This window comes from Microcaecilia unicolor, chromosome 6 (assembly GCF_901765095.1).
Source record: "Microcaecilia unicolor chromosome 6, aMicUni1.1, whole genome shotgun sequence".
Classification (NCBI taxonomy): domain Eukaryota; kingdom Metazoa; phylum Chordata; class Amphibia; order Gymnophiona; family Siphonopidae; genus Microcaecilia; species Microcaecilia unicolor.
The window spans coordinates 274,288,525-274,302,090 of NC_044036.1; the positions used below are offsets into that span (position 1 = coordinate 274,288,525).

General features: G+C 46.6%; 1 protein-coding gene across 1 annotated transcript in view; it reads left to right on the forward strand.

Moving 5' to 3' along the window:
- LOC115472533 (60S ribosomal protein L11-like) overlaps positions 1–13,289 on the forward strand; it is a 61,688-nt gene extending 48,399 nt beyond the window's left edge. Inside the window, exon 4 of the mRNA XM_030206827.1 lies at positions 12,841–13,289. Coding sequence (XP_030062687.1) covers positions 12,841–13,267 — 427 coding nt within the window. The 3' untranslated portion in view covers positions 13,268–13,289. The remainder of the gene's footprint in view (positions 1–12,840) is intronic.
- Positions 13,290–13,566: the final 277 nt, after the last annotated feature.

Genomic DNA, 13,566 nt, shown 5'->3' on the forward strand with positions numbered 1-13,566 from the left:
TAATGGATACTAATGGCGGCCATCTCAAACCCGGCCAAATCCAAGTCATTTGTTTGTGGGAGGAGCCAGCATTTGTAGTGCACTGGTCCCCCTCTCATGCCAGGACACCAACTGGGCACCCTAGGGGGCACTGCAGTGGACTTCACAAAATGATCCCAGGTGCATAGCTCCCTTACCTTGGGTGCTGAGCCCCCCAAAACCCACTCCCCACAACTGTACACCACTACCATAGCCCTAAGGGGTGAAGGGGGGCACCTACATGTGGGTACAGTGGGTTTGGGGGGGTTGAGGGGGTTGAGGGCTCCCATTTACCACTACAAGTGTCACAGGTAGGGGGGATGGGCCTGGGTCCGCCTGCCTGAAGTGCACTGCACCCACTAACAACTGCTCCAGGGACCTGCATACTGCTGTCATGGAGATGGGTATGACATTTGAGGCTGGCATAGAGGCTAGCAAAAAAATGTATTTAAAATTTTTTTGGGGGTGGGAGGGGGTTGGTGACCACTGGGGGAGTAAGGGTAGGTGATCTCTGATTCCCTCCAGTGGTCATATGGTCAGTTCGGGCACCTTTTCGAGGCTTGGTCTTGAACAGAAAGGGACCAGGTAAGGCCGGCCATCTGTTAACCACGCCCCCGGCCCACCTTCGGTACACTGCCAACACGCCCCCTTGAACTTTGGCTGGCCCTGCGACAGAAAGCAGTTGAAGCCGGCCAAAAAATCGGCTTTCAATTATACCGATTTGGCTGGCATTAGGAGAAAGCTGGCCATCTCCCGATTTATGTCGGAAGATGGCCGGCCTTCTCCTTCGAAAATAAGCAGGATAGTGACACAGTAGATGATGGCAGATAATGACCTGTATGGTCCATCCAGTCTGCCCAACAAGATAAACTCACATGTGCTACTTTATATGTATACCTGACCTTGATTTGTCCTTGCCATTTTCAAGCAAAAGAGCAGATCACTAGGTGCTCTCAGCATTGAAAGTCTGACCTTTGACATCTGTACTAATATAAAGGAAGTCATTGCTCACTTCCGGTTTTTTACTATAGAAGATCATTTTGATCATATGATGTCCCGATTTTGAGCGCAATATTGCTTGGGAAGAAGCTGACCTGCTGTTTATATGCTTTTGCTTTATTTGATATTACAGCAACTGAAAGCCCCCGACGCAGCCCTTGTGGGCGAAACACAGTCTGTGTCGGGCGATTATTTCTCCAATAAAGTCTTATTAATACCACCTAGTGATCTGCTCTTTTGTTTGCTTCCACGTTGGATTTTGCGGATCATCTGCCTTCTTGTTTTCTTGCCATTTTCAAGGCACAGACCATAGAAATCTGCCCAGCACTAGCTTTGCTTCCAAATTACCAGTGTTGCCACCCAATCTCCGCTAAGCTTCTGTGGATCCATTCCTTCTGAACAGGATTCCTTTGTGTTTATCCCACACATTTTTGAATTCCGCTACCATTTTCATCTCTACCACCTCCCACGGGAGGGCATTGCAAGTATCCACCACTCTCTCCATGAAAAAATACTTCCTGACATAGTGTTCAGCATTAGGGAGTGTGATAGGAGGATTGTGCTTGGTGCATGCGCAGAAGAGTTTCATGGTAAGCTCAGCTCCTGTGCACATGCGCCTGGTAAAACCCAAATGAGATGCACCCATTGGTGTCAGTTTTCTATGGCCTAAATATAAGCATTAAAAAAAATTTTTTTAGCTTGGACGCTTATATTTAGATGCAGGAAACAGAGGCCAGTGTATGTTTTCACTTTGGATGTTTTTTTTATTTTTTTTTTAGCATGGACGCTTTAAATTTAAAGGCAGAAAACAGACGCCAATGTGTGCTTTCGCTTGCATCTATCTGCTGTTTCTCACGACCAGCGCTTAAGAGCTCACTCGGGCTTCTTTCTGCTTCCAAAAGGTTATCAATAGAAATCAAACAAAATAAAACATGGAAAAGAAAATAAGATGATACCTTTTTTATTGGACATAACTTAATACATTTCTTGATTAGCTTTCGAAGGTTGCCCTTCTTCCTCAGATCGGAAATAAGCAAATGTGCTAGCTGACAGTGTATATAAGTGAAAACATTCAAGCATTACTATGACAGTCTGACAGGGTGGGAGGAGGGGGGTGGGTAGGAAGTATGCATGGGGACATCAAAGCATGTCATTGATATTCTAACAGGATGGGTGTGGATAGGTGAGGGGAGGGTGATCAACAGAGACATACAGCTTTATGGTTTATAATGGGCTAGGAACCCCAGATCCTTGTTAAGTCCTTTCTGTTGGGTGTTAAAATATTCAATCATTCTGACTTCAAAGGTCTTACGTACTTGTATGTCCCCATGCATACTTTCTACCCACCCCCCCTCCTCCCACCCTGTCAGACTGTCATAGTAATGCTTGAATGTTTTCACTTATATACACTGTCAGCTAGCACATTTGCTTATTTCCGATCTGAGGAAGAAGGGCAACCTTCGAAAGCTAATCAAGAAATGTATTAAGTTATGTCCAATAAAAAAGGTATCATCTTATTTTCTTTTCCATGTTTTATTTTGTTTGATTTCTATTGATAACCTTAAGAGTGGACTAACACGGCTACCACACTCCTCTGCTTCCAAAAGCAATCAAAACCAGCAGGTTTTGCAGAAAGATTCATGAGACAAGCATGAGAATCATGAGAAATCCTCTCTTCCAACAGCCTAGCACCTGTTGTGACCTGGCATTATTTTTTGCAGCGGTAAGGCAGTTTTGTTTGGGGCACTGTTTTCTGAGCATTGGGGAGGAATACAAAATGACCTCATTAACATAAGCTTGACTACATTAGCTTGCTACTTATGTTGTTCGTCTGTGTGCTCATTTCCTCCCGCGCTCCAGGCCTCTGAACATTCTGCACAAGTAAATGTGGGCGTTGGTATAGCGCTAATGGCCTCCAGCGCCCGTATTTACTTTTGAGCATCAGGGCACCAATTACAGTGGGGTGGGGTGGGGTGGGGTGGGGTAAAGGAAACTGCTGTTAGGATGGCAACCCCAGAATAGCTAACAAATGACACTAAAGTTACATCAGAGAAGAGACGCCTTTCCAGTACTCCAGTTTTGAAGATCGTTTGAGTCAAGTCAATGTGTTATCCAGGCAGGGAATGGTGACAGAGATTGCCAAGGGGAGAAAGCAAGGAATTTGATTTGATCATGAGTGTCCGTCCATTTTGACTTTGAGATAGCATTTAAACTCTGCACTTTAATAATGAAGAGCTTCCTCAAAATGTATGCCATTTATATTCTAAAAATCCTGCAGGGGTAGCCGCCAAGAGTCATGAGTTTATTCCTCAGCCCACGGAGATTGTGTAGGCCCTGCTATCACAGATGGTACCCTGGCCTTACAGCCCAACCCTGCCTTTTTATCACATCACAACTTCCCAAAGATGCCTTTGAAAATCTGATAAGACAGCACGTCCCCAGGACTTTAATGTAATCATGCTTGATTCAACACAGACTGTTCAGAAGCCCAAAAATATGAGTCAGTCACTGCATAATGCAAAAAGCGAGGCTTCTGTACACAGCGCTCTGTCTGAGAGCAATCCGGCACAAAGCTGCCTGTGAGACGCCAGGAGCAGGTTTACTAGAGATGGTAACCAGATGCATAGGGAGACAAATACATCATGCATCCGCCTGATGCTCTGTTTGCATAGCCTCTGGTCCTCAGAGGACATGCAGGCACTTTCCAAGAATAAGGTGAAGAACTGGGGCTCTGGAATCTCCAAAGCTTAGTTCTCAGCTAAAGAAATATGTATTTCGGGCACAGCAGGGGGAGGGGCTGTTTTTACTTATGTAACCTGGCTTCTTGGCTGCTACTAGAGATAATTCTCTATTGAAAAAAAAATGCTCTGTTCTTCACTTATAAGGACCAAAACATGTTTGTTTTATCCACACCTTAACCTTTCATATTTTCTTCCTCCCCCAGATAGCATATCCAAGGTTGCATATATCTGATCTGCACTCTACTGCTCATGATAGTAAAAATACCTGAACTTTCTCTGATCTGAGATCTCGAAGGAAGTCTCCTCTGAGACCAATATTGAGTGCCACTCTTGCACCAGCAGGGGTCACTGTGAATAGAGCAGACTCCTTCCTGCATGAATCACTCCCCTGCCCCCGCTCCCACATACAAAAGACTGGTATTTGAATCTCCTAGACTGTGGAGCCACCCATAAAATATTTTCTACATGTAATTATACTTTTTTTAAAACTAATTTTTCTTTTCCTATCCCTTTTTCAGTTAGGATTAGCTAAGCATCATACAGGGAAACAAACCTGCATCATTCCAATTAAATGTAGCAGCAAATTGGAAGATAAAGCAAGCTGGAAAACAAATAGACCACACATTTAGCTTAACTTTCCATTTGTGAAGCTTATAATGCAAAATCCAAGAGAGACAAGCCTTCCATGAAACAGCAATACATAGCAACAGTTTTCTGTCTTCTTGTATTTCAGTTATCCCTGGTGCAGTGGTCTTCATTGATTTATAAACTGGGGCCACTTTGGATTCTAATAAGCTAAAGGATATCTGCCAAATATCTTCCCATGCAGGGCGAAGTCACTGCTGACCAGTGTGTGTTAACATTGGAGCCAACTCTGTGGGTGCTTGAGCACCCCCAATATTGAGAAAATTCCTTGTATGTGTCCAGGGAGGGGTTATTTCTATTGGGCTTAGCACCCCCAATAATTTTGAAAAGTTGGATCCTATGTGTGTTAATGATATCCATCGCCAACTGCCCACCTTCAGACTTCATTGAGGAGGTGGGGGTATCCTCAAGGTTGTGAACATTTCCTAATGTATTGTCTATTGAGAAATGCCTTGTCCTTCAAGCATGCTTCTCTTCTTCCATCCACTTGCCTCTTTCTGTCCTGAACAGAGGTAGAGAGGCAGAGCAGTAGAAAAAACAACAGAAAGAAAATGGGGGCCGTCATTGTAAATTACTAGAATACACTTAAAGTATTTGCCCCCTTATATAATTACCCTCCACGTGTTTTATGGAGCATAGCCTATAATTGGCCAATTATATTTGCACCTTCCAGCCATTGCTGCTGTAATTTTAGAAGTGGGCCATGAGAAAAAGAATTGTGTGGGCAGGTTTCTTTCTGCTAAAGTGTTCCATAAATCCAAGCATTCACAACTCGTACATTCGGCACACACTCAGACGTATCAACCCCCGCCCCCTTCAATACCACACTACAAGCCGTATCTTCGATAGAATTGGATTTATTTTGGCCGCAGCCAGGAACATCAAAATTGTTACAACTTAAACAAATTACATTACATCTTCTACTAATCATTATGCCAGCATGCATTTCTACCCGGGTACACAGCTTCTACACGTAGTTGCATATTCTGGGCCACAGGTTAAGCCGTACCAAGCACCTGTGGCCCCCTGTGCTGTTTTCCAAGCACCCGACGTCACTTGGTGTCTCCCGTTGAAGGAGGCACCTACCACATTTACAAAATGACGTTCTAGGCCTCCCGGCCGCCCAAGCCAGGAGACAAGCTGTATACACGTTGTTTCCCGTTGAAGGAGGCACCTACCACATTTACAAAATGACGTTCTAGGCCTCCCGGCCGCCCAAGCCAGGAGACAAGCTGTATACACGTTGTTTCCTTATAACAAGGCTGCTCACATGCAAGCCTACCATTTGCATCAACTTGATAATTTTCCACACAACTCTTTCTGCAGCAGTAGTTACCCCAAACTTGTAAGTGTTATGTGTCAAGCTGCTGTGTACCCATTGCTGGCTGTGCGTAAACATTGTAGTCTAACGCCACAGGCCACGGCAATGACACCTCGTTTGCCGTGGTCCCCCACCCCTCCTGGCTGCGGTCATGCCCTAACGCTATGGCTTGTATCTATTCACAAGTCATGTGGGATCCTATGACTTTTAATGCAAACATGAATGCCTGAAGCATCCCTCCCTTACCTATACCCTGTTATAGCTACTCTATCGCCCTGGCTCCTCTATCGCCCTGACAGCCCAGGCTCTCACTGTTCGGTCTCACTGCTGCCCTTCTATGCGCCCACCGCCTTTCCCTGTGCCTAATGTAAATACAAGTGATGAGTGACCGCATATCCAAATCCGCTGCAGCTCATTCTGGATATGGATACCTGTAATAGAATATAATGGGAAGCGACATGTTAGCACAGTGCAAGCAACCATTATCACTTTGCTGTGGATGCCTTAATGGGTCCAATGTACTGCTTGTACACACTAGATGGGTCTGATGTAGCGCTTGTATACATTAGGTCGCCATCAGCTCAGTCTTTTGATGGCCTCTATGGACACTCCTAGCGCTGCCACTGCCGTAGCTGCCCTAATCCTAAATGAGTGGGTACTGTACATAGTGTATGAATCAGCAGGCTGGTCTTTGTTTTAAGTCGGCTTGAAGGTTCAGGACAGGGCATGTCCGTTCCGATCCATTTTGATTTGCGAATAAGTAGGTCAGTTGCCGCGGCTGTAATGGCCGCGTCACGTATTAAGAGGGACATGCCATGGTGGGCATGCTTGTACATAGCCACCAACTCACTGACTCGCAGAGCACCATGCAAAGCTAATGAGAATGCACATTTGACTTGACGGCCCTCAAACTCAGTGTCACTTATCTCCTCTAATGATGCAAAGAGACAGCCCATTTCCCTGCCGGTACTGGGTTTTCTTTTACCTGGGTAGGGTACTCCCGGCCTGCCCCATCCTTTCATCAGTCTCGTGACAACAAATGACCTAGATGGATTTTGGACAGCCACCGCTTTGGCGAGAAAACTGATGGCTGCGAACATGATTGAGACCTGGTTTCTGCTAATTCCCTTCATACATGCCGGGGGCCGGGAATATATCAGTACCACCCTTCTCTTCTAAGTTTTGACTATATGTGCAGTTGTGTATCTTGTCCGCGAGGTATCTGTTAACTATCGCAGCATCGGGTCCCATTTCCGGGTCTGCGCTCTAAAAACGAGAAAGAGCATCCACTATAACCATTCTCCCTGCCTGGTATATGTTTAGCTATAATCACTGCAGAACTATCTGTCTGCGCACATAACTTGTGGGAAGTGCATGGCGGACAACTACTGCCATATTGTCTGAGGGAATTACAATTGACTTGTGAGATATGCCAGGTCCCCCCAGGAAACATGATATCCTACGTGGTCCTTGCTGAAACCTGAGCTTGCTGCGCACCACGCTCCCTGGAAGTAAATCTGCCGCATCTGTAAAGAAAATGCAGGGCTTCCGTGAGAGTGGGTGAATCGTGCCAAAATGAAATCCCATGGGCCAAGAACCTGCTAAATCTCGCTTGATGTCCTGTGTACGTCTGAGATGAAAATGCGCTTTGTTTGTTCCCGATGTTGCTAAAGCTATTGGGAATCACCCTTATTGCGAAGCCTACTGGACCCAGGAGTTCCTGTACCTGCTTCAGCCTTGCTTTTTTACAGTGCCACCTCGTATTCGCCGCTCTGGCAAGCTTATCAATTTTGTCAGCCGACAGTCTGGAACATCTAGTTCCAATTCAATACCTATAACGTAAGGATTCGCCGTGGGCCTACTGTTTTTTCAACGGCTAATGGGATGTCCAATTTCTGTGCCAAGTGGATAAAGACCTTTAACACATCCGTCCACTCTTGTGATTCCTGGTCTTTGAACAGGAAGTCCTTCAGATGAGGACCAGAGACCTAGCGGGGGCTAGTTGCTCCACTACCCCGTGCACAAACATGCTAAGCTCTTTGAAGTATGCGCACTAGATGTGGCCACACATGGGGACACATTTATCGCAATAAAACCTCTCCTGGAACCTGACACCTAACAAGGGAAAGGGCTGTGGGTGTAAAGGCAAGGTGCGAAAAGCTGAATCTCCGTCCACCTTAGCCCAATGTGCCTAGTTCCCTTGCCGCCGAATTATTTGAATGGCATTGTCTACAGATGCATATTGTACTGTACAGTTGCTATGGTCAATGTAGTCATTTACTGATGTTCCTATGTGGCGGGACAAATTACGACTGGGCCTACCTTTCCCCAGCTCCTTCCTTGGTATTATGCCTAGCGGAGACACTGTTGTTGCCTTGAAGGGCGGGTCCTCAAACAGCCCCGCTATGCAGCCTAGCAATAGTTATTTGGTAATCTTGCCTGCAGCTATCTGTCGATGCATGTGAATCGAGGATGCATTGTTGGGGTAGTGTTGTCACTGTGGTGTTGTCCTCTAATATGGAATCATGCAACCTGATTGGAAACCTGTGGTGATGCCCCGTTCTGTCAGGGTAACGGGCTAACCTTGAAGCTTGATGGCTTCTGGACCCTGTCCTGAGTTAATAGGTTGCTTTCTCCTGTCTCATAAGCTTGATGGGGGAAGCGCTAGCTCCCTCAGTACCCTGTCCCGTGATACTAGATTGCTGTTCCCTGTCTCTGGGGAGCCTGCCTTGCCCTGCAGCATGCCTGCCCGCGCGGGCGTGTCGGGTGCTAGGTGCAATGTCCGCTGCCTCCGTCCTGCCTTTGTCCTGACGGCATTGCCTGACAGGACTACCACTGGTGCTGACCCGATATGAATGGATTGTCTGCACTGCTTTCTTGTAAATTTAATATCTTAGTTAAGCCATGCCTGTCCTCTAAATATCTCATGCGCTTTTAAAATTATATTCCATATCCCACACCAAGTCCGGGCCCCTTTCCGTTTCCTTCACTATAGTGAGTGTCCTGAGTATGTGAACAGCTGAGTGTCCTAAGTATGTGAACAGCCTACGACCAGTCCATGAAGGACCCGAATATCTTGGGCTTCTTATCTGTTACGCTATCTCTGCCTACGGTACCCTCCTCATGCAACTCCCACACAAGGAGGGAGAAGATATCGATCCACCTGTATTGTGAGAACGGTACCTAATGCATCGCTCCTGTGATTAAGTACTCCCACATCCTGACTGGTCCCCTGTGCACCGACCGGTGCCACAACCGCATTCTGTCCTGCCATATTGGGCTCCATTACCTGTTCTTATCGTCCCGTACTGCATATCTAGTTATGTCATGCGTCTGCGCTGGAAGGAGTGTGGTGCTGTCATTAGACTTACCCCTTGCCGGTACTGGCGGTAGCCCCGCAACTATGGAGGTGGAGTCTGCGGTGCTGCTACCTCCCTTGCAGGCCCCCGCACCGTCTGTGCTTGTGGTGTAGGTCCACTGTGACTTCTAAGGTCTGGGGCCGCAGCACTCCGCGTCTTAGCTGGCGGAGTTTTGGTGGGCCGCTTGGCTGGCCTTGCTGGTGCACATGTCTCCTTCGCACACTACAATGACATTACTGCAATGGAGAGACTAAAAGAATAGACAATTTAAAGCAAAATGACCTCATAATAACTGATTGTGGTGACGCCGGCTTCCCCAATCGCTGTGTGCATCCTATGTTGCCTGTGTAAACTGTACCCTCCTTGCTCACAGCTACATATCCGACTACGTGCTGTCTGCGCAGTGCGCCCTTCCTTAAATGGCCGGCCTAAAGCCCCACGGGCGATGGCTGTTACATTCAAATTTGGCCTGGTAGTCAAAACGGCTGCCGTATGCAAAATGGGCCGCTAAAATTAAAATGGCCGGGCCCCTGTAAATCCGGCAGATTAAATCAGTAAGACCGGTGGTCCTTGTATCAAAATGGCCACCGTTTTCAAATTAGCTGCTTTAGTCCACGTGGCCACTCTAGTCAAAATGGCCGCTAAGTGCACATGGCCCTCTAGGACTAACACTGTTGTACCAACCCTTCCCCCCGTGGACCTGGTCCTAATGGCATCTGAGAGTAGCATACTGTAACCAATATGTTTGTCTGATGCCCCTAAGTACTGTGACCCGCTATGCTGGCACCAAACGGTATGATATCAATTGTTCCAGACTATGCCGTGTGTCAAAGACACATGCGTGCGGTATCCAAGGTGGCCGCTGCGGTTAAATTTGTATTTGGCTGCCTTTTCCAAATTTTACTGCTAGTCGGAATGGGTGGTGTATTGAAAGTGGCCACCGTTTTTACAATCGGCATTCATGCAAATGGCCACCCTATCGAAATTCACCGCTGCCGTACGTGCCTCTGTAGGTTAATGGCCGACTGTATGGGCGGGCAATTACAACGCGTAGCGAAGCGCATGTCCCGCCAATTTGGGACTCCCCATAAGTGGCCCGCAAGAGAAGACCCTGACTAGCGAGGATCGCAATGTGGACGTTTCTGCAAAAACCCGCATCTCAAATATCGCATGGCAGGCCAATCATACAGACATGGCGCCGGTAAGTAACGTTTAGGATGAAGCGTAGTCGACCGAGTAGAAAACACGGCATGGCCGAAGTGCTGCGTGACATGGGCAGCTTATACAACATGGGCGACTTATACCACACTAAATTTTACCGAATTAGATAACACGGCGTGGCCGACCACAATGGGGCTTGTATAGCTCTGCGTGGCCTGGGCGGCTTATACAGCATGAGCGACTTATACTGCTCTCATTTTTGCTGCATTACATCGAAAATCTGGTGTGGCCGGCCATAACGGGGCTTAGGTCCGTCGCCGTAATGGCATGGACGGCTTATACCGCATTAATTTATCGAATTTGATAACACGGCTTGGCCAGCCACAACGGGGCTCAAAGGTCTGTTGCCGTATAGCGCGTAACTGTCGGCCAAGTATTATTGGCCGGCCATCACCGCATCTTAACATGTGGTGTGCCGCTGAGGCAGGAGAAGAGCAAAAATGACGTACCATTAAAGATGTTTTTGTCTCCCTGAGATCGTTTGCGTTTCGGTTCAGTGCTGTGCACAAGGTCTTCCAAGTCGTGCCTCAGTGCCGTGCTATGCACTAGGTCTGCCGGATCAACCGAAATGGGCCTAGACACGTGTGCCTGTAGAACAATCAACGGCCATAACGGGTTTTAAGGTCCGTCGCCGTATTGGCATGGACAGCTTATAACGCATTAATTTTTCGAATTAGATAACACGGCGTGGCCGGCCACAACGGGGCTCGAAGGTCCATTGCCGTATAGTGCGTAACTGTCGGCCAAGTATTAGTGGATCTTAACGTGCGGTGTGCCGCTGAGGCAGGAGAAGAGCAAAAATGACGTACCATTAAAGGTGTTTTCGTCTCCCTGAGATCGTTTGCGCCTCGGTTCAGTACTGTGCACAAGGTCTTCCGAGTCGTGCCTCAGTGCCGTGCTATGCACTGCGGATTGTGAGCACTGCATGGCCAGCCAAAAACGGCAACTGCGCTGTGGCAAACCCATCTGCCATGCGCCATGGGCAGCATATGTGGGACTCTAGCCTAGTGCGCGTAATGCCGTGAGATAGGCAGCTAACCCGAGATGGCCGGCCATCCTGGAAAAGCTAAATGGGGGTCGGCAGGAGAAAGCTAAAATGCCTTGCAGCTGCACAAAGTTTTAAATGTCTACATACCGTAAAATTTGTTCTCAATTTGCTGGAATATCGTGCTCTGCTGTAACAGCTTCTTTGGCTGTACTCTGCACAAGCTCTGCCCAGGGCAGACACAAAACATGTGCCTGTAAAAATTTCAGGAGCTGCTGCCCAGGGTTGCTCTTCTCCTGCTTCCAAATTCAAAGGGACTTCCTGTGCAGTTCAAATTCCTCTCTCCTCCTCCCTTGCTCCTCCCCTTCTTTCCTGCCCCCTCCCCTTGCTAGCCCTTGTTTCCCTCCCACTACTACCTCTGCTCTCTAGCTAGGCCCTCCCTGTACCCTCCCCCACACTTCTGTCTTCGCTGGCCTTCAGCCCGGTTGTGGTCGGCCCCCCTTTAATGGGTGTGCCTGGTTCTTTCTTGATCTTTCAAATCCAATTAACCCTCCAAAGTGAAGCTTGGGGTATCAGACTGCAGAGTTGTGGGGCTCCTTTTGAGATTTCTGATTGTGAATGACTGCATGCATAGAAGAACTTACCTCGTCAAAGGTTCCTGTTGGGACTTTGTTCCACAGTGTAGAGCAGTGATTCCCAACGCTGGTCATGGAGGCACCCCAGCCAGTCAGGTTTTCAGGATAGCCACAGTGAATATTAATGAAAGAGATTTGCATGCATTACCTCGACTACATGCAAATCTCTCATGAATATTCATTGTGGATAGCCTGAAAACCAAAGGTGTGAGCCCAAGTATTTACATTAGAGCTGGAAGTGATTCACTAAACAGTTCAGCTAACATTTGCAAGACCGACATGCTTTTTTTTTTTTTTTAAGAAGGGTGAATTTGGAAAACCAAACCTATATCTGTGGCTGAGAGCTGCCAGAGGTAAAGAAAAGGTATGAATGTAGGTGAGGTGACTAGGGGCTTACAGGCCTGTCTGTGACCAGGATGAAGAGCGCTAGTGTTTCTGAAGATACCTCTTCTGCCTTGTCCCACGTAACTTTTTTCCCCATTTGCAATGAACATTATCTTGGGGTTTTGCCAAACATCTGCTTTTCAAGACAATAGGTGTTGAGATGTTATCCATTCTCAACCCCCCCCCCCCCCCCCCCAAAAAAAAAAAAAAAAAAGTTTAAAAAAGGCTTTGGTGAATTCAGTCACGAGTTCTAATTTAAAGTTCCAGTTCGTATTCACAAACTGGTGCAGACCGTTTAATTAGTGTAGGATTCTTGTTGCAATGAAGGGGAAGGGGTGTGTTTGCAAGCACTTAGGCACAATTCTGCCACCCGGTGGTTGATTTAGATTTTAAGAAGCAGCTGTGTAAAATAAGAGGTACTGACCCAGGTCTAACAAATTTCAGTCTGTATACTACCTAAACTGAAAAGGGTGATTGAAAACAGGGCTTTTCCCCCTAGTGTACATTAAGAATTGAAGACCTTTGGTTGTAGACTTACATATGCTGCCAAGATGCTGGAGCAGGTCACTGGTCAGACACCTGTCTTCTCCAAAGCTCGATATACTGAAAGGTCCTTTGGCATCAGGAGAAATGAGAAGATTGCAGTCCATTGTACAGTACGTGGGGCTAAAGCAGAGGAGATTTTAGAGAAAGGATTGAAGGTGCGAGAATATGAACTGTGGCAAAACAACTTTTCTGACACTGATAACTTTGGCTTTGGAATCCAGGAGCACATGGATCTGGATCCCAGCATTGGTATTTATGGCCTGGATGTTTATTTGGTACTGAGCAGGCCTGGCTTCAGCATTGCAGACAAAAAACGCAAGACTGGCTGCATTGGAGCCAAACATAAAATTGGTAAAGAGAAAGCCATGCGGTTTCAGCAGAAGTACAATGGAATCATCCCGCCTGGCAAATGAGATGCTTCTGTGTATTACCAAGAATTAATAAAGAAAATTGTGCTTTCAAAAAAAAAGAAGGAAAGAAAAGAATGGAAGACCTTACAGTCAATTTATATCTTGGGAACTTTCTAGAACATGGTTTTTTTAAATAATATGCAATTAAATAATTTGTTTCAAAACTTTTTTAGAGATATGCAGAATGATCTAGTTTAATCCAAGAAGTTTTTTTTTTAACATTATGCTCTGAAGAGTTCTGAAACCACTGATCTGCCCCCTGGCTATATTATTCCTTATTATATTCACTCTAAGGATTCTAA